We start from the raw sequence: 24,232 nt of genomic DNA, 5'->3' as shown, positions 1-24,232 counted from the left end.
AACTTTATTTAACATATTGCATATGGGTACAATACAATACGGCTCAATACAAACAATTGTTAAGGGAATGCAGACTGTTGTAGCTTGGACTGGGGTCCTTATAACAATAACTTGACAACACATGGTAGCTGCAGCTATTTGGGACAGCTCTGCTGTCACCGGAAGGGCACGCAGATGGTATCTACTGCGCATGGGCGTTTTCGCAACAACGGCTCCGTGAAGGCTACACGACTGTTGTTGGCGAGTTTTGGCGCTGCTCAAAAACGGAAAACACAATTTAGCGTTTCAGTAGGGGCCACAACGTATCCGCCAAAAATCGCATTTCTGTGTAAAAGGGACATGAAACGTATTCAAACGTATTCAAAAAACGACCACAAAAACACTAGTCTAACATGGGCCTAACAGGGACAGCAAACGTATTCAAAACGTATTAAAAAACGAACACAAAAACACTAGTCTAACCATGGCCTAGAAAAGTAGGTCAGGTCCATATGCTGCCTTGTATGCTGTATGTTACTTGAACTGTGTTGCCATCAACATGATCTTGACTACGGATATGTTATCAGATGGTATCAGTTTTTATATTGCTTTGTGTCTGGCTCGTGTCTGTGTTGTAATTGCGCCAGGCCAGGGATTAATACAGTTGTTATTTTGTGTCCTATATGGGCACTATTTTCAAGTGCTCCAAACCAAAGACATTTCAGAAAGGGAGACAAACCAATTAGTTATAATTTCCTGTTTTGCGTGGGTTATTTCTTAATTTTTTTTTATCCTTTATTTATCCAGGAATGTCCCATTGAGATACAAGATCTCTTCTTCCAGGGAGTCCTCACCAACACGGCACACAACAAGTTTCAACATAAAAACAAGGGCATTAAACAAAAAACATACAAATCAAATACAAATACAGAAGGCCATTTGTGCAGTGGCAAGAAGCATAATCAGATCAGCAATAGCATCAGGTAAAACAGTTACAAGGTTATACAACAGTTATACAAGGACTATAGCAATTGCAAGTTCCATTCACCCTAATAGAAGATGTCGAGGCCTAAAAGAAAAAATTGTTTGGTTCCGGTTACCGACCGACCCTGCCGATTTAGGTACGACCCAATTTATTTTATGAGTTTAAAAAAATATATATTAAAAATAAAAAATGTTTTCTTTTTTTTTTACAATAAAGTTTCATACAAATCTTAGTCAAACCTTTAGTATTATGGATATTAAACATGCTGGCAGAGTAAATGCATCCATGTTGTCGTGAACATTTTAATTAAATAAAGAAATTCCCTATCCATAGTCGATGTGGGAAAAAATTCAATAAAATGTTTAATAAAATAGATTCCCTACCTACCCATGGCCTTAACTGACAACCAACAGGAACCAAACAATTTTTTCTTTTATGCCTGACCAAATGTGGCTAGTTTTTCCTATCCCATAGAAATTTAGGTAAAAAAGGCGGTCAGGTGGCGTAGCGGAGATTGCGCTCGTCACCAATGCAAGAGGCTGCGGTCTCGACTCCCGCAATCAGCATTGCTTGAGGCTTGGGCTGATCGTCATACTAACTCATTTGGCTGGGTTAGGGGGAGGGACGCCGTGGGTGGGAAACTGGCGTTGTGGACAGCGATGCCTACAGGTCAGGTCTGGGCGCTTGCTCAGCGGAGGCAGGAATTGATGAAGGCAGCGTGACCTGCCACGCGTTACACTTCACCAATGAGAGCCCTCGCTGCCAGGTGAAAAAAGAGTCACTGGCTGTCGCCACACGTGTCGGAGGAAGCGCGCGGATTACTTCAGGGTTCCCTTGCACCGACCAGTAGGAGAACATGCGCACAACAACCAGGTAGGGGAGGGGGGGAATTGGCACAACGACTAAATTGGGACGGGGAGAAAACAGAGAAAAATCGGAGAAAGAGAGGATTAAAAAATAAAAGTTTTAATGAAATCTAGGTAAACATTGGACCTTTTCTGACAAGTTGAAGGTGCGCTGAATATTATGGCACTGAATTGAAGTTTTTTTCAACTTGTACAGATCCAGAGCCCTAAACTTGGGCAGTCTCAAGTGTTAATTATACAATGGCATGCAAATTTCTCGATTCTGATTGGCTGAAACAGTCAAGTTACACGTGGTTATTTGTCATAACCCCACGCTCTTGGTCCCAGGACCCGCCCACAACAGAATTACTATCAATCTGCCGTGCGAGTTTTTAGAAGTGAAAGCAAGAAGGCGGACAGTAAACGTTACGAAAGGATATGTTGATAGGGTCATAAAGACTAAATGAAAAACGATTCTGTCACGGCGAATGTGTAGTTTTTTAAACAATGTTGGATTATGTAATTGGTGGGTCATTGTGGAACAAAATAAAATCACGCGAATTGATTGATTGATTGATTAATTGCAAATTTTATTACTGTCCGCCTTGTTTCCAACTGGTTAAGCTTGGCGACTCTTTCGAAGTCGCTCTCTTTCGAAGTTGGTTAAGCTTAGAGTTTGTCTTTAGAGCAGGGCGATAGACCACCAGCCCTGATTCCAAACTCTAAGCTTAACCAACTTCGAAAGAGAGCGACTTCGAAAGAGTCGCCAAGCTTAACCAGTTGGAAACAAAGCGGACAGTAATAAAATTAGCATCAATTCAATAATCCACGCTCACTTAAAACAGTGCACCTCCCAGCTGCTTCTATAGAAAAATCCCTCCTATAGGGCAAAGAAAACAAAAAAAAAATCCTATAGGGCAAAGAAAACTTTTTTTGTTTTGTTTTACCTACTTTCTATAGAAGCATCTAAGAATGAAGTTCTATAGAAAGTAGGTTAAAAAAGAAAAGAAAATTTGGATGTGTTAGTTTGTTGGATGTCTTAGTTGAAAGTAGGGCTGTCTTAAATACTTCGAAGCTTCGAAGCTTCGTTCGATGGCACAAGCTTCGAACATAAAAAATGTAATCGAAGTAAAAAAAAAAGAATAAAAAAAATAATTTTCTCCAAAATCTTGCGCCTCCATTCCAATGAAACGAAAGTAAGCGGCGCCTCGACTCCACCTCTCTACAACAGGCATGTGGAGATTATCTGTGTTGAAAACAACAAGGACATGTGCAGCAGACATGTCGACGAAGAAGTCATCAGACGTGTGGTTACACTTTAAAATATGCAAAGACAATGCCCAAAAAGCAGAGTGCCAGATATGCCAGAAGAAAATGGCATATCACAACTCTACAACAACTGTCTTTGTCAAATCACCTAAAAAAACGTAAGTATCGTTGTACACGACGGCGACGCCACACAAAACATTAATAAGGCTATGCCTATGCTGCTATGACTAATGTGTTACCAAGTTGGCTAATTTAATTGTAATCATCTGCTTTTGTAGGTGCATTGTCTGATATAATTATAAATTATAAATTAAATATAATATAATTGTTTGCTTGATAGACGAAGGTTGCAACATAATTATGTAATGTCATGTCGTTGGCTGTGAGAGCACCCCCACTGCACCCAGGCAGCGCAGCCGAGTGAAACCTTGTTGGCTGCGGCACAGTCACGAAAGGGGCTACTTAATTCATTAATCCAATCCACTTTATTTACAAAGTTTACCAAAGTGCTGTACAAGTCCCACAAATTTTTTTCTCAAATCTTCGAATTAAAATCAAAGCTCGGCCCCGAAGCTTCGATTGCCAAAAAAAGCTTTGAAGGTCAGCCCTAGTTGAAAGACAGTTGGATGTGTTAGTTTGTTGGATGTCTTAGTTGAAAGACAGTTGGATGTGTTAGTTTGTTGGATGTCTTAGTTGAAAGACAGTTGGATGTGTTAGTTTGCTTCCACATGGAGGCAACTTCTCTTTTTTTTTGGGAACTACTTTTTCTGCGGATGGTTTTGTCAATAAATCTTCGATTAATGTGTGTTTATTGTATAGCAATAAGGTTGGATGACATCGGCCATTGTATAAAAGCATTAGATCACACGACAGAGTGGCTTATAGAAATTAGATCACACCTATGGGGGTCTAACGACCCTCGGCTGCGCCTCGGGCCTAACAACCACCCATAGGTGTGATCTAATTTCTATAACCCACTCTGTCTCGTGATCTAATACATAGTCCCACCCATTTAGGAGACATGGAACTCTTCCAGTTTGCTTGAATTATGTCCTGTGTCCCGACATGGTCAAAACATTTATAATAGCACAGACATTGATAATAGCAGATTTGCATTCCTTAAATTTTCTTAAAATTGAATTAGTAAAAGATCAAGGTTATTTCTGTCTACAAACATTCACAATGGAGAAATGGCACCTGACAATGACAAATTTTTTTACTCACAAACAAGATGATTCTTCCCCAATCCAAGTGATGTCCAACCAGAGTACAAGGGAGGGAGAGGGAGAGGGAGAGGGAGAGAGAGAGAGATAGAGAGAGAGAGAGAGAGAGAGAGAGAGAGATGGAGAGAGAGAAGGGAGTGTGTGGGTGAGGTAGGAGAGAAAGAGAGGAAGAGGAGGGAGCGTGTGTGGGTGAGGGAAGAGAGAGATAGGTAGTGTGTGTGTGTGGGTGAGGGAAGAGAGAGAGAGAGGAGGGGGCGTGTGTGGGTGAGGGAAGAGAGGAGAGAGAGAGGAGGGGACATGTGTGGGTGAGGGAAGAGAGAGATAGGTAGTGTGTGTGTGGGTGAGGGAAGAGAGAGAGAGAGGAGGGGGCGTGTGTGGGTGAGGTAAGAGAGGAAAGAAAGAGAGAAAGAGAGAGAGAGAGAGAGAGAGAGAGAGAGAGAGAGAGAGAGAGAGAGAGAGAGAGAGAGAGAGAGAGGAGGGTGTGTGTCTGTGTTGGTGAATTGGAGAAGTACTGTAGGGAGACAGAGAAAAGCTGCCACAAAATCAAGCTTTTTGTGTCGCAATAATCACAAAATAAATTAGGTCCTGGTGGGTCTGATTATAGGAGGCACTTCTATTGGCCTGGATGAACAAGATAATAGTTTTACTTTTAACCATATGGTTTCCCTCTTTGATGTAAATAACATTATAGTGGACCCCAAGTGGAATAATATAATAATAATTTGTATGAGTAACCAAACAAGGATACAAACCCAAGTATACTATAGTTAGATATAACTGGCCTCCATGTAAGCAAAGTGAAAGTCTACCCTAAAATAAAATTTACATTGTGCTATTCAAATGATCCGAGACAGTTCAAGTCAATATCTAGACTCTAACAACTCCAAAACTGACGCAGAGATGAAACTACTAAATCAATCAATCTTCTCGTCTGACTCTGTGTATTTCCCAAAATGTTGGAGTGTTCCTTTAAGTTAGGCATTCAAGCCATTTAAGTAATCCTTCAAAGTCCTCTAGAATGGTCCTCCAACGCCACTTTGCATTGTGGGATCAGTAGTTGAGTATGCTAATCCCTCTAAGTGCTCCAGGAACGTTGAAGCCTCAGAACTCAGAAATAGTATTTCTTCAACTATAGTACAATGTTTAACCCCTTCACTGCCACACGACAGTCGGTTAACCCGTTCACTGTGACAATACAGAAGGTTAGCCCTTTACTATCACACAACATCCGCAGAGCTAATGATGCTAATGATGGAGCATCGCCGTCGGTTGTGTGATAGTAAAGGGGTAACCGGCTGTTGCGTGCCAGTGAAAGGGTTAATAAGCTATAGCTTCCTAAACAGCTCTGATCCTGCACTTTCATACCATGTGAAAAACTAAAATGTTAAAGATTTTGTGACTGTATGATTTACAGACGAGGAGAAAATGGAAGGTTTGGCTTGATGGGTGGGCTTTTCTTCCTCTTGGGGTCATGAATAATCCCAGTAAATGTGAATGACTGTATGACTAATGTCTCAGGAGATGTGTTTTTGGCCTGATGGTGGGGGTACAAGAAAGGTCACGAGGTCACCAAAATCAATGTTTCTTGCTCTTGGGGTCATGAACGTGTACAACAAATATAATGGCAATCTGGCCATTACTTTTAATTGTGGCCTGCTGGTGGAGCTAGAGGAATGGTCATGGGGTCACCATCCAATGGGGTTCTTCCTCTTGGGGTCATGAATGTGCACAGCAGACACACACCCACACCCTTGGCAGAGTTCCCCTTACATAACGCACAGAGGCACCACACGGCAACCAATGCACCCTGGTCATTCCAGGTGAACGCACACACAGCCCAAGATTCTGATCATACTAATTAGACCATCATCTGACACAAGAATTCAGGAGGTCTAAAGTGAAAATTCCATGTTGTACGTTCCTCTCAGATGCTTTTATGGAGCACCAGCCCCTACACGCACGCACGCACGCACGCACACGCACGCACGCACGCAGAGAATTCAATTCACTGAATAACGACTAGAAGCAGCAGTGAAAACACAGGCTTTAAAACCACTTAGAAAGTAAAACGTAAGTAAAAATAGTATGGTAATAAACACTTCAATGATATTGCATAACCCACACATCGCTACTTCAAAAGTCTTCCTAGTCTCCTGCTCCTTCCAGGCCCCAACAGCTCTGCCAGCCTCTACCAGCTTCCAGGCCCCAACATCTCTGCCAGCCCCCACCAGCTTCCAGGCCCCAACATCTCTGCCAGCCCCGCCAGCTTCCAACATCTCTGCCAGCCCCCGCCAGCTTCCAACATCTCTGCCAGCCCCCACCAGCTTCCAGGCCCCAACATCTCTGCCAGCCCCCGCCAGCTTCCAGGCCCCAGCATCTCTGCCAGCCCCCACCAGCTTCATCTCTGCCAGCCCCCGCCAGCTTCCAGGCCCCAGCATCTCTGCCAGCCCCCACCAGCTTCATCTCTGCCAGCCCCCGCCAGCTTCCAGGCCCCAGCATCTCTGCCAGCCCCCACCAGCTTCATCTCTGCCAGCCCCCGCCAGCTTCCAGGCCCCAACATCTCTGCCAGCCCCCACCAGCGTCATCTCTGCCAGCCCCTGCCAGCTTCCAGGCCCCAACATCTCTGCCAGCCCCCACCAGCGTCATCTCTGCCAGCCCCCGCCAGCATCCAGGGCCCCAACATCTCTGCCAGCCCCCACCAGCCAAATTATCCCCCCCCCCCCCCCCTCGTCTACTCTAGTGCTTTCTAAACCTCACACGAGAGGGTAGAGAGGAGGGCCAGATTAGCCAAGGATTTGGCTTTGTGGGCAGTAAACAGAAGTCACTGGGCACAATGAACAACAAGTCCATTGAGAAAAAAGGGCCTTTTCTTTAGGGGTGAGCACAGAACACTGGGAAGGGGGGGGGGGCACAGCTGCTACCAAAGAACCCCTAGCCTCATCCACTGCCATACTGTTGCTACCCGGTAACGCAGCCAAGGGTTAAACATGGAATGGAAATGACCAAGTTGCTTTGACAAAAATCTAGCCAACAATCATGAAGCCAGAGACCACAGAAATAAGACTCAAAGTTGTGATGTAATTTGGTATAAAGTTGACAATGAAAAGGAAACTGATTTTGTGGACCCACAGAATGTTTATCTCTGTTCTGCGTTGGTGGTTCCAAACTTGGGCGCAACGACTTGCACACAGTTATCTCTCAGCAATTTCAGGTGCCGTTTTGAAAGCATTCTAAATTATTTGTAAAAGAAACACGCTACAGTAAGAGCGTGGTGCCCTCTGCCATCACTGTCCTCAACAAACTGTAGCAAGAACATTTAATGGACTTGTGTTCTTGTGACTGCATTGTGTTCCTTGTGGCCATGTTGTTTTTGCGTTGGTTTGATTGATTGATTGATTGATGCCAGGAGCGACAGTGGCTCAGGAGGTAGAGCAGTCGTCTGGTAATCAGAAGGTTCCCAGTTTGATTGCGGCCCCGGCTCCTTCCAGCGTGTCGAAGTGTCCTTGAGCAAGACACTTAACCCCTAACTGCCCACTGATGAGCAGGTTGGCACCTTGCGTGGTCGCCTCCGCCGTCAGTGTGTGAATGTGTGAGTGAATGAAGTTGTAAAGTGCTTTGGATAAAAGCACTATGTAAATGCTGAACCATTTACCATTTGATGTTCCTTAATTGCTGTTGTGTGTATAGAGGCTGTGGAAACAAATTCCCTCTAAGGAGGATAATAAATTAACCGTCTATCTATCAACATACATAACTCCCATCTCTGACATGTCATTGTCTGTTGTCTTTTAAAAATTAACTCAAGTCAAGCATCCAGCACAGTGCCTTAAAAGCTCAAAAAGGAGCCCTCAGGACACACATTTGGGAGAGACTTGAAAAACGAGAGCCCCTCCACCAAGGATCCACATAATTAGTTGTGAGGGCAGACTTCTACGCACGTCTCGTCCTGTGTGTCTTAGTGACACGGCCTGTAAATGCCTCAGGAATCTGGTGTAGATCCCGTCCTAATCCCTGACTGTCTGGTTGTCTGCCTGCAGCTCCAGGGATTCTATATACTCGTAAAGTGCACTCTCTTTGTCCATATTTTAGGAATGCACCGATAGCGCTTTGTAAACTACCAACACCGATTCTGGGGCAGATACCAAGTACTCTCATCCGATCCATTACTTTTACTGAACAGTATGGACTTTGATCATTAGTTTGGGGTGAATAGACAAAAAATAACACACCGGCATAAACATGAATGAATGAATGAATGAATGAATGAATGAATGAATGAATGAATGAATGAATGAAAACTTTATTTAACAGATTGCAGAATGGGTACAATACAGTACGGCTCAATACACACAATTGTTAAGGAGATGCAGACCTGAGAAAGACGTTTGTCTTGTTTCCATCAGGGTCCCCCATTTTCAATTCATATAGACATTTATGACATACACAACATACATGACATTTATGGCATAGGGACATATAGGTATTTAGTACTGATACATTTGTGACATAAACGGTATTCAAATATACAATACTGTTACCCCTAGATCCTGACGGAGTATATACATATGATGGGGAGGGGACTGTACATTAGGAGGGGGTGGGTGGGTGGGAGAGAAATATACATACGGCAGGGAGGGAATATATACATGCGGTGGGGAGGAGACTGTCTATTAGGAGGTGGTGGGGGTTTTGGGCATTTACGGTGGCCAGTTTCGAATTGCAGCCTCCCGTAGGTGCTCTTTAAGAGCGGTTTTGAATGTGGGTAGGGATTCACATTCCTTTACAGCTTTGGGTAGGGCATTCCACATTGATGTGGCATAATTGCTAAACGTATTTAGTCCCTTGTTTGAGCCGAATCTGGGTTTAACATGATTTGTTGAGCTTCCTCTGGTGTAGTGGTTGTGGTATTCACTGACCTTTGGGAAGTATTTTGACATGTACATGGGTACCTTAGTCGTATAGTGTATCTTGTAGACCAGGCCCATTGCAAGTTGCTGTACTCTGTCGTCTACTCTAAGCCATCCTAGGTTGTCAAAGTGGGCAGGGGTGAGGTGGGTTCTGGGGGTAAGGTCAAGTAGTAGTCTGACCAGTTTGTTTTGTGATGTTTGTAATTTTGTTTTAAGCGCCTTTGAGGTGCTTTGGTACCATGAGGTGCATGCATAGTCGTAGTACCCTTGAATGAGTGCTCCTGCCAGAGTCTTCAGGGTATTCTTGTTTACCAGAGAGGAGATCCGGTACAAGAATCTAGTTCGTTGGTTGACTTTTTTTTATTACATTGGATGCCATTTTGTCACAGGAAAGATTTGCCTCTAGGATGGAACCCAGGTAGGTAATTTCGTCTTTCCTTGTGACAATATTGTCACCCACTGCAATATTGTCACATACACTCATATACGCACACATGCCATTCATCAAGCGCAAAATCCACTGCTGCAGCGTGGCACGTGCCACCCCAACAGGAGGTTCCTGCTGCCGCGCGTCCGTGTCAAAGTTAAATTGCGGTGCTGTCCGGGACTCTTTATCATTTCTTTATCATTCACTATGAAAGATTCAGTAGCCAGTCTTTAGTGTTTGTGAGTTGAGCACTGTGTGTTGTACTGTAGGCCCCATGCTGAAGATGTTGCAGGGTATCTGCAGGTTTCATCAAGTTAAATTGAAGACTTTTTAATACCACTTAGCTGTGGTCACACAGTTGCTTGTGGTCATGGTCACACACAAAAACAGCAGTGTTAAAATGATTTAGCAACAGAATGATGGAAATGGGGTTCAATCGCACCACGGCTGATCAACAAAAGTAAAAAAGAACGTTGCCAGCAACATTAAAGTCTGTGACCTGAGACCAGGATATCCTGTCCAACAGATGAGTGACTGCTTCCGTTTGGCAAAGTGCAGTGCAATTAACCACCTTCAATGTCACGTTTTCAGCCATATCTGCAAGCTAACTCTGATGTGACTTGCAGATTTTTTGTATTGATATCTAACATAATTAATTTCAGAAATCTCTGAGGGTGTGTGTAGCTGTTGCTTTATATGATACAGTAATAAGGTAGCAGTCCCTATACAACAAGGTATTACTATTTTTCCATCTATATAATTCCATGGAGCTGTAATTAACACAATGATTCATTGTCCCCAATGACATCACTGGTGGCCACAATCAAAAAAATTTACTGTCATTAACACTTTGATTGCCTAAGGCTAAATTCATGATATACCATAGGTTGCCAGCTCTATTTGTCTATGTAGAAGTTCCCCTTCTTTGCAGGGCTATAACTTTTTAAATTCTATTGCTAAATTGCCATTATCAGGGCCCATTCAATGTCCTATATGTATTGTTCAGGATGTATGAACGTTAAACTTTTTCATTCACATATTCATACTAAAATATGATCTAAAGTATAAATATGTTTTCATCCCTTTCTGCAGCTTTCTCCAGAACGTGATTTATAGCCCCAAATGCATTATATTGATGATCAAATACAGTTTGATAGCAATCGGCGCAATATAAAAAAATCCAACTGGACGGACTTCTGGAAGTTACTACACGTAATCTGATGTTGACCGGATGGCCGAGGGGGTGTTTATAATTCCGTGGGCAGCGTTATACCATTCATCTAATGTGGGTCAAATGTTCATCATAGCAGTTAGTATCGTACACATTGAAAAATAACGCTGAATCTTACCGTATCTTCCTCGCGCCGTTGGGCGATGAGCATGGAACAGACATTTTCCTATTATGGGATATAGAAATATCCGGTCCATTTCGAGGTTGTATAATAATATATACGTCCAAATCATGTTGTTTTTTCGAGTTATTTGCAGCGATCGATGTTCACTGTGTGAAGACTGAGTCTCTCTAACACTAGCGAGTGCCCGGAGCCCATATGGAGTGAGTCCTACCGGGTTAAAGGTAACATCCGTTTTTTTCGATATGCCGATCGGCCACCAGATGGCGGTCTTGAACCGCTAGAGGATTGAGAGGAGATCACACTTGTGTCTCAGGGCCCCGGAAAGGAAATATGATTCCGATCACAGATTTTTGAAATATTGATATCAAAGACGAGTTACGGCGTCTTCGGCAACTTGAGCATGGCGGGGAAGGACGCCTAAAAGCGTCTTCCGGCAGTTAAAGTGTTAACTGTCAAGCTAAATTAAAGGGGCTGTAAGTGGTATTTTATTTTGCTAAAATAAGTGATCTACGTGTTAAAATATTAGCTCTACACTCCAACAGCCATTTACATTTTACATTTACATTTAGTCATTTAGCTGACGCTTTTATCCAAAGCGACTTACAAGTTCTGTACGACAAGCCATCACGAAGGGCACCACTCTATCAGCTGAGCAACAATGTTCATCAAAGTGTTGAGTGCTACAGTGTAGGTTAGTTTATTAGGACAAGTGCATGACAGTACGGTTAGTTAGGGTTAGATTTTTTTTTATAGTTTTTTTTTTCCCCCCACTCTCCTGATTGGATTAAGTGGGAAGGTATACCAGGAAATGTATTTTGTGTTTACTGCAAAATAGAGGGACTGGGAGACCCATGTTACTGACCAAACACTCTGTATCAGTGATGGCTGTTGGAATGTACAGCTATTAACACTTTGACTGCCATGAAACGTGTTTTGACGTCATTGCTGGCCATGCTCAAGTTGCCGGGGGACGCTGTACAGCGTCCTTATATCAATATTTCAAAAATCTGCGATCGGATTCATATGTCCCCTCCGCTGGCCTGAGATCCACCAGCAGGACCCACTGAGCTCTCTGGCAGTTCAGGAGCGCCATCTGGTGGCCGATCGGCGCAATCGCTTTAACAGGAAGTGGCATAGAGGTTGTGCTACGTCCGTAGTACTTCCGGGTGCTCGCTATAGGTCCCGCGACTCTGGCTCGTCACGCTACACAGTGATCGATTGCCAATAACTCGATAAACAACATGATTTGGACGTATATACCATTATACAAGCTGGAGATGGACCGGGTAAATTTACATCCCATAATGATAAGATTTCTACTCTACGCTGATCGCCCAACGGCGCGCGGAGACTGGGGTGAGTTTCAGCGTGTAACGTTACCGTCTTCGATACTAACTGCTATTATCAACATTTGACCCACATTAGATGATTGGTATAACGCTGCCCACGGAATTATAAACGGCCCCTCGCCCATCCGGTCAACATCAGATGACGTGTAGTAACTTCTAGAAGTACGTCTAGTTGGAATTTTTTATATCGCGCTGATTGCCATCAAACTGTATTTGATCATCAATATAATGTATTTGGGGCTATAGATCACGTTCTGGAGAAAGCTGCAGAAAGAGATGAAAACATACTTATACATTAGACCATACTTTACTATGAATATGTGAATGAAAAAGTTTAACGTTGCTACACAATGAACAATACATATAGGACTTTGAATGGGCCCTAATAATGGCAATGTAGCAATAGAATTTAAAAAGTTATAGCCCTGCAAAGAAGGGGACTTTCTCCATAGACAAATAGCGCTGGCAATCTATGGTATATCATGAATTTAACCTTAGGCAACCAAAGTGTTAACAAGTGTTTTCTTTTTTTATAAGAAATACCACTAGAGCACCTTTAATGTGCAAAATGAATCAGCATTGTTTTTTGGTGAAGTGCCCCTTTAACTCATCTTTGCCTACATCTAAACGTGTATATATAGCAATAATGAGTACTGCCCTGTAGCCTTCACATCTGTGGGCTCATTCTACCCCAGCTACAGAGGGAGGTATGTGGGCTCATTCTACCCCAGCAGCTACAGAGGGAGGTATGTGGGCTCATTCTACCCCAGCAGCTACAGAGGGAGGTATATGGGCTCATTGTACCCCAGCTACAGAGAGGTATGTGGGCTCATTGTACCCCAGCAGCTACAGAGAGAGGTATGTGGGCTCATTCTACCCCAGCAGCTACAGAGGGAGGTATGTGGGCTCATTCTACCCCAGCAGCTACAGAGGGAGGTATGTGGGCTCATTGTACCCCAGCAGCTACAGAGAGAGGTATATGGGCTCATTCTACCCCAGCAGCTACAGAGAGAGGTATGTGGGCTCATTGTACCCCAGCAGCTACAGAGGGAGGTATGTGGGCTCATTGTACCCCAGCTACAGAGAGAGGTATATGGGCTCATTGTACCCCAGCTACAGAGAGGTATGTGGGCTCATTGTACCCCAGCAGCTACAGAGGGAGGTATGTGGGCTCATTGTACCCCAGCAGCTACAGAGGGAGGTATGTGGGCTCATTGTACCCCAGCAGCTACAGAGGGAGGTATGTGGGCTCATTGTACCCCAGCAGCTACAGAGGGAGGTATGTGGGCTCATTGTACCCCAGCAGCTACAGAGGGAGGCATGTGGGCTCATTGTACCCCAGCAGCTACAGAGGGAGGTATGTGGGCTCATTGTACCCCAGCTACAGAGGGAGGTATGTGGGCTCATTCTACCCCAGCAGCTACAGAGGGAGGTATGTGGGCTCATTGTACCCCAGCTACAGAGGGAGGTATGTGGGCTCATTGTACCCCAGCTACAGAGGGAGGTATGTGGGCTCATTCTACCCCAGCTACAGAGGGAGGTATGTGGGCTCATTCTACCCCAGCAGCTACAGAGGGAGGTATGTGGGCTCATTGTACCCCAGCTACAGAGGGAGGTATGTGGGCTCATTCTACCCCAGCAGCTACAGAGGGAGGTATGTGGGCTCATTCTACCCCAGCTACAGAGGGAGGTATGTGGGCTCATTCTACCCCAGCAGCTACAGAGGGAGGTATGTGGGCTCATTCTACCCCAGCTACAGAGGTTGGGCTAATGGGCTCACAGACCCACTCCAGTTTGCCTACAAGCGGAAGAGAGGTGTGGATGATGCAGTGCTGACTCTACTGCACCGCACCCACACACACATCTGGAGAAGCCCAAATGTGTATGGATTTCTCAAGTGCATTTAACACAGTGCATCCTCACCTAATGGGGAAACAGACTCCTTCAGATGAATGTTAACACCCACCTCATACTCACAGATAGTCAAATTGAAACGTCAATACACCATATCCACCATATCACCACACAAGGTTCTGTCATCTCTGTGAAGTTACGCGTCTGTGACGTTACCGTCTGTGACGTTACAGTCTGTGACGTTACAGTCTGTGTGTGCGTGATGTGAATTCTTGTGCGGTGCATGTGTGTAAATTTGACCGGCACATAATGGGATCTACTGAGACTGCTGGGCAGGTCGTGGCAGCAGAGCAGGCAAAGTTGGCCTGATTTCAATGACGGTGCATGGTGGTGCATCTCTACAAAGAACAAAGTCTAAGGAAGGTAGAGAGGAGATGAAAGACAGAAAATGAGAAAAGAGAGAGAGAGAGAGACATGCAGATTAAGAGAAATAAAGAATTGTTTTAGTTTTTTACAATTCCATAATTTTGTATAGTATTATTGATAGACTTCCTTCCCGCTAACTCAGCCAAACGAGTTAGTATGACGATCGGCCCAAGCCGCAGGCAATGCTGACTCCGGGAGTCGAGACCGCAGCCTCTTGCATTGGTGACGAGCACAATCTCCGCTACGCCACCCGACCGCCCTTATGTTTGTATTTTTATGTTGTTTGAATTTCAGTTTGTATGTCACGCCAAATAAAGCTCATTTAAATTAAGACAAGAGCCAGACGGCAGCAGAGAGTGCAAAGAGAGCGAGAGAAGAGACACAGAGTGAATGAGTTCTACCACACAACACAGCTGAGCTAATAGATGGTCATCTTGGTAAACAGAGACCTAAGCGTCGTCATGGAGACAGGTGTCAGGTGGTGAGTGTGGCCTCTCCAGACACTAACACTGATATATGTGGAAGGCAGAAGGCAGGACTGGATACAAGCCAGAGAGCAAACAAGGACTACATATTACTGCAGTACATGTGTGCTGCTACGTGTTTTTGACTTACTTACTGCTACTATGACTACTACTACTACTACTACTACTGCCGCCACTACTTGTACTACTACACTATACTATACTATAATACAACAACAACAACAACAACAACAACAACAACAACAACAACAACAACAACAACAACAACAACAACAACCACCACCACGAGCTGCCGCGGTATTGATGTTTTCCTTACCGCACAAATTCACTCTGTGTCGTGGGCAGGGGTGGTAGCGGCGCGCCCGGCGGTTACCCCCCGACCCTTTCTTCTTCTTCTTCTTATTATAACGTTACTACTTATGATTACAAAGGCATTCGTTTTGTGGCATTAACGTTATATAGTTGCACGTTCAATAACATCAGCGTATTTACCGGACCATAGCAAGGCAAGCATTACTCAATTCATATCTCAGTTCCTTTCTTTGCTCAGAGCGTGCCGAGTTGTGCCCATTCTGCGGTCTGTTAATAAAGTTTTCAATCAGACAAGTGTATAGAACGAAGGGCTTTTATTATAACATTCGTTGCAGTAAAATCATTATGCCTCGTTTAGTACTCCTGAGGAGCGACGGTGATCCACTCCGGCGGGAGCTAACGTATTAGCCGTGTTGTGAGCTCTGATCAATGGCTGACATTCAGGAAGTAAAAACCTAATATGCACTTGCCGATTGGTGGTAACACACTGCAGGACGCTCCAACGTGTGACGCGTCTCTCTTCTGACCAATCAGTGGTCTGCAGTGTTTCACGTGACTTTTCTGGTACCCAATAGGGTCGCTTGGAACCTCGACAGAGGAGTAGGGTATATCTGCAGAGCCGCAAGCCCAACGAGAGCAGGGTACTTTATTATTATTATAAAAAACAGCAGTGATGCGGTATTCAGCCTAACTCTGCGGTGGGCGTGATGTAACAGCGATACCGCGGTAATACCGATACCGCGGCAGCTCTAGGTGGCACCACTACTATACTATAATACAACCACTACTATTGCTGCTGGTACTACCACCACCTACTACTACTACTACTACTACTACTACTACTACTACTACAAGTGTTAGTATTACTACAACTTATAATATTACTTGGTAGTAGTACTAGTAGTAGTAGTAGTAGTAGTAGTAGTAGTAGTAGTAGTAGTAGTAGTAGTAGTAATATAATGAGGTGGAGAAGGGCGAGCAGTAGTTGTCATAGTAGTAGAATTAATCGTGGTATCAATTAGGGATGCACCGATCCGACTTTTTCAGTCCCGATACCGATACCTGGGTTTGGGTATCGGCCAATACCGATACCGATCCAATACCCATTGTCCAAAATGTTCCCAAAAAATAAAAATAAATATCCAAGTTTTTTTTTTATATTAAAATATATTTCGTTTTTAAGAATTGTAAAGGATCACAAGTGTGTTTTTGATTAGTTGTAAGCAAAGACAGAAAATAAACTTCATTCATTCAATTAATAAACTGTATGCCTCACTGTCACTGTGTGGAAGAGACTGGGATCATTATTTTGTGCAAGGCAATCAGGCTCGACTTAAAACATTACTTTCCTAACTTAGTGAAACTAAATGTAACAAATTAACACATAGATATAAATGTACTGAATGGTTATTTCTTATTTTATTTATTATAAAAATTACAAAATTTAAAAGATCCAATATAAAAATAAAAAAAATTACCGATACCCGATCCAGTTATTTTACCAATATCGGATCGGTGCATCCCTAGTATCAATAATAGTAGTATTCTTACTTATTTAGTCAATTTTTTAACACTCAATCGCCATATTTCCCCCAGGCTGATAAGAATCCCGGTCTTGGCATATCCCACTCAGACGTACATGTAGGCATTTCTCCAGAGGGTTGAGAGTGCATGTTCAGCCATCCCTAGGGCAGGAAGGGAGATCAGTGCCTTGCTCAAGGTTAGTAGTGGCAATAGACAGTTTGACTTTGATAATTACGCCATGCTAGTAATTATTTTGCAAACAATCAATCAAACTGGAAAATCTTGTAGTTCTAATACAGGGAAGGTGCAGAGTCAGAGGGGCTTAGTTTGGCTGCCACTGAATTCCTACTACAAGCCAAGCACAAGGTAATGGAGGCTCAGACATTGACTGGGGTTGATAGATGAGCCCCTTTGGAGAGGCCTGCTGATTGGCCAAATGCCTCCCGGTCTCCCACCACCCGCTGGCCCCGGCATGCAGAGGAGGGGAAGGGGGGAGGCGAGGGGAAGGGGAGAGGAGGTGATAGACTGATGGAACGCTTTAAAATAACGTTTGTTCTTCATTTATCAACCTCATTTATCAACAATGCGTAGAAAGTGTTCTATTTTCGTTCTTAACACATTCAGGGCCATTGGGGGCCGTCTAATATCACTCTAGACGGCTAGCATTTAAAAATAGACTTGCATAGTTCGTGAGGCTTGTTTGTAGAGCAAAATCTATACTTTATAGTATTGCTATCTGTCCATTCTCATTGTCAATTGAGACCATAAACCGTCCCTTCAAAATGGCTTAAAGAAATAATTTTTTCATCAATACGTTCTCATTTTATAGCCTCGTGAATATAAGCGTTATATGGGATTTGGACTAGTATATTTCCTGGAAGGCGAGATACAGGGCGCTAAGCTACTAACGTTAAATCGAACAGCGTTTGGGGGCCCAGTCTCTGGTTAACAACCAACTCAAGGCATTTCATTTTAGTCACTCTATTTTAAGTCTGCATCAATTTGGTTTCAGAGTCAATCACAGCACTATATTTTCAATTAGTTACATATATGTTCCGTATTTTATTCTTAGGCTTATTTTTATTCTTATTCGTGAATTTGTTTTTGTCTACCTAAATGTTTACTGTGAGCGATTTGTAGTGCCAAATTTCGCCCGGGATGAATAAAGTATTTCTATTGTATTCTATGTATGCGCTTTGGATACCAAGAAACATTGTGCTGCTCTTGTTGTGGATCTGTCCAAAGCATTTGAATTGATACAGTTGATCATCCTTCGCTCTTACAAAGGTTATGTAATATTGGTTTAGATGGAATGGCCTGTGATTGGTTTCAGAGCTATTTGTTTGAGAGACGTCAGTATGTGAAGTCCGGGAGTGTCCGTGGGGTTCAATTCAGGTCTAGTCCTTTTTACAATTTATATTAATGATATTGTCAAGTTCATCTCTATGCTGACTACACTATTGTGTATTGTATTGCAGATTCTGAACACGGCCTATCATTCTACCGTCAGATCTATTACTGGCGATAGCTATGACACTAACCACTGTGTCCTCTATGATATGGTGGGTTGGTCTTCTCTGGCAGAGAGGCATAATAATTAGGGATGTCCGATATTATCGGCCTACCGATATTATCGGCCGATATTGGCATTAAAATGTGATATCGGAAATTATCGGTATCAGTTATAAAAAATAAAAAATAAATCTTTTTTACATTTATTTCACCTTTATTTACCTAGGCAAGCAAGTAAGAACAAATTCTGATTTAATTTATTGTCAAAAGTATGCATAATGTTGTGTTAATTCCATGACAAGATGTATGTAATGTTAATTACCTGAAATTATTCAGTTTTTGGGGGGGGGGGGGGGGGGGGGACCCTGCATATATCGGTATCGGTTGATATGATATCGGTATCGGAAATTAAGAGTTGGACAATATCGGTATAGGTAAAAAAGCCAATATCAAGCATCCCTAATAATAATAACTGGTATTTGTTTCTCTATAAGGCCATTATTGGAAAGCTATCACCTTATATTGCAACAATGCTAGATTGGAATTCGGACCCTATCTAACCCACTCAAATGACTCTTATTAAGGTCCCTTGTGCACAGTGTGAACTTGGGGAGTCAGCCTTTTGTTATAGTGCACCAACTTCCTGGAATGAACTTCAGCATAAGCTGAAAATAGATTCTCTGCTTACCTATGGTCAGTTTAGGACCATGATGGCTGGTACACTGTATAATTGTTTTAACTGATTTTAACAATTTTTTTTTTATCTGTGTTTTGTTATTTTATTGATTTTTTATTCATGCCTGTTTTATTGTTGTGTACTCATTTTATTTTTACGATTCATTAATTTTCTTTCTTACCTTTATATTCATCTGTTTCTATTATTTATTGTGATTAACTGTAAGCTTGACGCAAACGAAAACGAAAATGAGGGCAACCTTCAATTGTTTTTCCAGTGTAAATAAAGGTTTGAATTAATTGTCTATTTGAAAGTCCAAATGTTATTGCCTGACCACAAGCACATGCCATACACTAAATTACCCCCCAATGTCACTCAAGTAAGTTGAGTTAAACCTTCATTAATACCCTTGGGGAAATTCGTCCTCTAAATTTGCAGAGGTGCTGCGCCTGGGAACCAACTCCAATAGTGCCAGTATTGACTTGAACAAGAAGTAGGGCTGCAGCATCTTTGTAGTGTGAATCCAGTGTTTTAGAAGGTGCTCTTTGGATATAGGGGAGCCAGTTGAAAAAACAAAGAAGTTCCAGGCACTCTTCATGTATAAAAAAGCTTTAATAAGTCGCTTAGTTCATATTAGAACAATTAAAAAACACCAACAAGTTTCGGCCTTTCTATCGGCCTTCTTCAGGCCTATAGAGAGAAGAAGGTCGATAGAGAGGCCGAAACATGTTGGTGTTTTTTAATTGTTCTAATATGAACTAAGCAACTTATTAAAGCTTTTTTATACATGAAGAGTGCCTGGGACTTCTTAGTTTTTTCAATTAGTAATGCCAGTACCTTGGTCAAGGGCAAACACAGAGAGAAACTCCACATAGAAAGGCCCCCTGCTGGGGTTTGAACCCAAGACCCTCTTGCTGTGAGACAACAGTTAACCACTGTGCCACCGTGCCGCACTGTTTGCCATTTGGCTTGCCAAGAATCACTAATGCAAAAAGAAAAAGAAAACATTCAAGACTGAAACCACAGGGGGGGGGGGGGGGGGGGACTCACCTGGAACCCTCTCTTCTCAATCTCGCCGACGCACATGTGGATGAGCAGCGGCACAAACAGCCCCGTGGTCTCCCGCTCCACCACCCTCCATGCCGCCACCCCGAACACCCGGGGCTCCCTGTCCCCGTCGGGCCCTCTGTCCAGCGAGTTCTGCCACTGCTCCATCAGGCTCAGCTTGACGTAGATCATCCCCCGGGGCTCCAGCTTCACCGCCAGCTGGTGCGAGCGCGTCACCCGGAAGAGCGCGGGCAGGACAACCGTGCCGTGGCAGCAGACGCGACTGCGCTGAGGCGTGGCCTCCCAGCTGAACACCACCAGCTTCAGGTGCTGTGCGTTCTCCAGCTCGATGTTGAACGTGTGGTCCATGTCCAGGAAGGTGGTGCGGCAGGTGAGGAGCGCCGTGCGCGCCTTGTTGACAGAGTCCACCTGGATGGCGCAGTAGACGTCGCGTGAGTCCATGCGCGGCGGCTTGAGGTCCTCTGCACCGTAGAAGTGCAAGCTCATCAGTCCCGAGATGTACTGGCTGCACTTGGGCTGCTCCGTGAAGCTGTAGTGACGGAAAGCGTCGATGTCCAGCTCCGTGCCATGCAGTTTCGGGCTCCCGCTTCCACCTCCCGCTGTCCTCTCGCCGCCGCCTCCTCCACCTCCTCCTCCTCCTCCTCCTCCTCCTCCGGGAACCACCTCCTTCCCCTTCCCCCCCTTCCCCTCCGTTGTACCATGCTTCCCAGACTTAGCCACCAGTTCCGGCGAGTCCCCGTCGCTGAGGTAGCCTCCTTTGCTGGCCGACTTGGAGCCACCGCTGCTCTGCTTCTTGCTGTAGCTGTGCTGGGTGGAGACGCTGCTGTCTAGATGATAGCGAGAGATCACGTTACGGTTCGCCGCTGCTTGACCTCCGGTCCCGCTCACAGACAACCGAGGACGCACTGCGTCTGCACCTCCCCCGCTATTGGTTCTGGGGAGATGGGCTCTGGCCTCCGACTGGCCGCTTCCACTGCCTCCGGTGTTGTTGCTACCACTTGAGTTGCCCTTGAGGCTGAGTTTCCGGCTAAGCTCCGGAAGTTTCTTCATCTTCATAGAGAGTTTCCGGACTGTGCGCGGCGACTTGATCTTGTCGGGGAAGGACCAGTTGAGTGAGCTGCCCTTCTTGGCAGGGTTAGGGCTGGAGGGAGGGGAGAAGCCTGCTGCGTTGCTGGGCAGGTCAAGGCAATCTGGATGAAACAAAGCCAGAGAAGACAGTGATTAGAGAGATGGCTTGACGTTTTCTAATTCAGGTGTAAAGGGGCACCTCACTGAAAAAACAGTGCAGATTTATTTTGTACATAATCTCAACGCATATCCCAAAACTGTTTTAGTTTGACAGTTACTGAGAGTTAATGAGTTTAACACTTTCATTACCACACTACAGATTAAGCTTTCACTACCACACTAGACGGTTAACCGTCTGTAGTGTGGTAGTGAAAGGGTTAACCTTCTGTAGTGTGGTAGTGAAAGGGTTAACCCTTTGTAGTGTGGTGGTGGAAGGGTTAAATATGTCCTCGACATAGAGGACACTGAATGACAAGGGACAACAAAGACAAAAGTGTCAAAAACATTTGACAGAATGTTGTGCTCTTGAAACAAGACCAAGGCAAGTCTTGTTAAGCCAGACCCGGCCCATGACACTCACGCATGTGTATTTTAACAATGGGGAGTACGTCAGTCAGTCAATTCAGGACATTTGCTATTGCAGGCCAGCTCTCCGGGTCTGACAACAATGATCAAACACAGTTCAGCTTCCCCTTCATTCAAGCATCCACCCCCCATGATGATCCACCAATAAATAACTTTTGATGACCAGGTCTATATAGTAGGCAAAGCAGTCAGTCAGTGTCTCTCACCCTTCCTCTCTGTAGCCTAGCCAGCATGGTTTTCTCAGTTCAGTGGCAACATGGTTTCCTTGAGAAACGTGTGCTTAGCCTACTATACCTTTCTTGACAAGTAGCTGACGTCACTTCATTCGCTCAGTCATAGAAGCACTTTGAATGCTTTCATTCACTGGTAGAGAACGGAGGTAGAGAACAGAGATAGAGAACAGAGATGGAGAACAGAGATCGAGAACAGAGATCGAGGACGGAGGTAGAGAACAGAGATAGAGAACAGAGATAGAGGACAGAGGTAGAGAACAGAGGTAGAGAATGGAGATATAGAACAGAGGTAGAGAACGGCCTGGCTGTGTTCTTACAGTTTTTCTAACTGGTTTTCAACCGGTCAATGACAACGGACAGTCGACCCTCCAAATAACCGCATTCCCATCCTTAGTTAGTGGCTATAACTGAAAATATATTATCAGTTATCGATATCAGGATTAACGTTTTTCATATTGGTGCAACATTTGTAAAATCTCTTGCCGATTGTCTTCTTTTGCAGTGTAGAGAGGGAGAGAGAGAGGGGGGGGGGCAGAGGAGAGGGTAAGATGGGGGGACAGCAGAAGCAGGGCAGGGTGCAGGGAGAGAAGGGGGGGGGGACAAAGGCGCCCCTTGTCCTGAGACTGGGAGGCCTGGTTGGCTGGCGGGCCGGCTGGCCAGCGTACCAGCGAATGGGGCTGTTCCATTACATTCCATAACAAACCCTGTTTAGCCTCCTTTTCCTCTGGCCGAGCACACTTGCCCCTGCCTTGCTTCCTACCAATAACACACACATAAAAACACACACACATTAACACACACATAAAAACAAACACACAAAGAGTCTCTCTGACAAGGGAAACGTGGGTGGCACTACCAATGGGCCATGTAGACCCTCCCAACCTCTTCTGGGGTGCGGGCGGGGCCATGTAGACCCTCCCAACCTCATCTGGGGTGCGGGCGGGGCCATGTAGACCCTCCCAACCTCATCTGGGGTGCGGGTGGGGCCATGTAGACCCTCCCAACCTCTTCTGGGGTGCGGGTGGGGCCATGTAGACCCTCCCAACCTCTTCTCGGGGGCGGGTGGGGCCATGTAGACCCTCACAACCTCTTCTGGGGTGCGGGTGGGGCCATGTAGACCCTCCCAACCTCTTCTCGGGGGCGGGTGGGGCCATGTAGACCCTCACAACCTCTTCTGGGGTGCGGGTGGGGCCATGTAGACACTCCCAACCTCTTCTCGGGGGCGGGTGGGGCCATGTAGACCCTCCCAACCTCTTCTGGGGTGCGGGTGGGGCCATGTAGACCCTCCCAACCTCTTCTCGGGGGCGGGTGGGGCCATGTAGACCCTCACAACCTCTTCTGGGGTGCAGGCAGGGCCATGTAGACCCTCCCAACCTCTTCTGGGGTGCGGGCGGGGCCATGTAGACCCTCCCAACCTCTTCTGGGGTGCGGGTGGAGCCATGTAGACCCTCCCAACCTCATCTGGGGTGCGGGCGGGGCCATGTAGACCCTCACAACCTCTTCTGAGGTGCGGGCGGGGCCATGTAGACCCTCCCAACCTCTTCTGGGGTGCGGGCGGGGTCATGTAGACCCTCCCAACCTCTTCTGGGGTGCGGGCGGGGTCATGTAGACCCTCCCAACCTCTTCTGGGGTGCGGGCGGGGTCATGTAGACCCTCCCAACCTCTTCTGGGGTGCGGGCGGGGCCATGTAGACCCTCCCAACCTCTTCTGGGGTGCGGGCGGGGTCATGTAGACCCTCCCAACCTCTTCTGGGGTGCGGGCGGGGTCATGTAGACCCTCCCAACCTCTTCTGGGGTGCGGGCGGGGCCATGTAGACCCTCCCAACCTCTTCTGGGGTGCGGGCGGGGCCATGTAGACCCTCACAACCTCTGGGGTGCGGGCGGGGCCATGTAGACCCTCACAACATTGCATTCCTTGCACGCTAAATGTTACTGATCAGTGGTCCAGACCTGTTATCAATACTAGAGCACGAACCTCGCTTGGGTGTGACGACAACTCAATAATTTATAGAACACATTGTCTATTTATTATCACCCAATCTGTAACCGAGCACAAGGCTTGGTTGGACGTGGATCAGATTCCTCCTCCTAGCCCGACTTTGCTGGTGGGGAGGTTTAGCTTACAGGGTTAATGGAACTTGTTATCCATTT

General features: G+C 45.2%; 1 protein-coding gene across 1 annotated transcript in view; it reads right to left on the bottom strand.

The window, feature by feature from the left end:
• Positions 1-24,232, bottom strand: part of syde2 (synapse defective 1, Rho GTPase, homolog 2 (C. elegans)) — a 136,177-nt gene that overhangs the window by 42,513 nt on the left and 69,432 nt on the right. The window contains 1 exon segment of the mRNA XM_084310992.1: positions 20,179-21,386. Coding sequence (XP_084167118.1) covers positions 20,179-21,386 — 1,208 coding nt within the window.

The sequence above is a fragment of the Notolepis coatsorum genome (genome assembly GCF_963971535.1).
Source record: "Notolepis coatsorum genome assembly, chromosome: 3".
Classification (NCBI taxonomy): domain Eukaryota; kingdom Metazoa; phylum Chordata; class Actinopteri; order Aulopiformes; family Paralepididae; genus Notolepis; species Notolepis coatsorum.
Note: the sequence above shows the minus strand (reverse complement) of the source record. Positions and strands in the feature narration are given on the sequence as shown.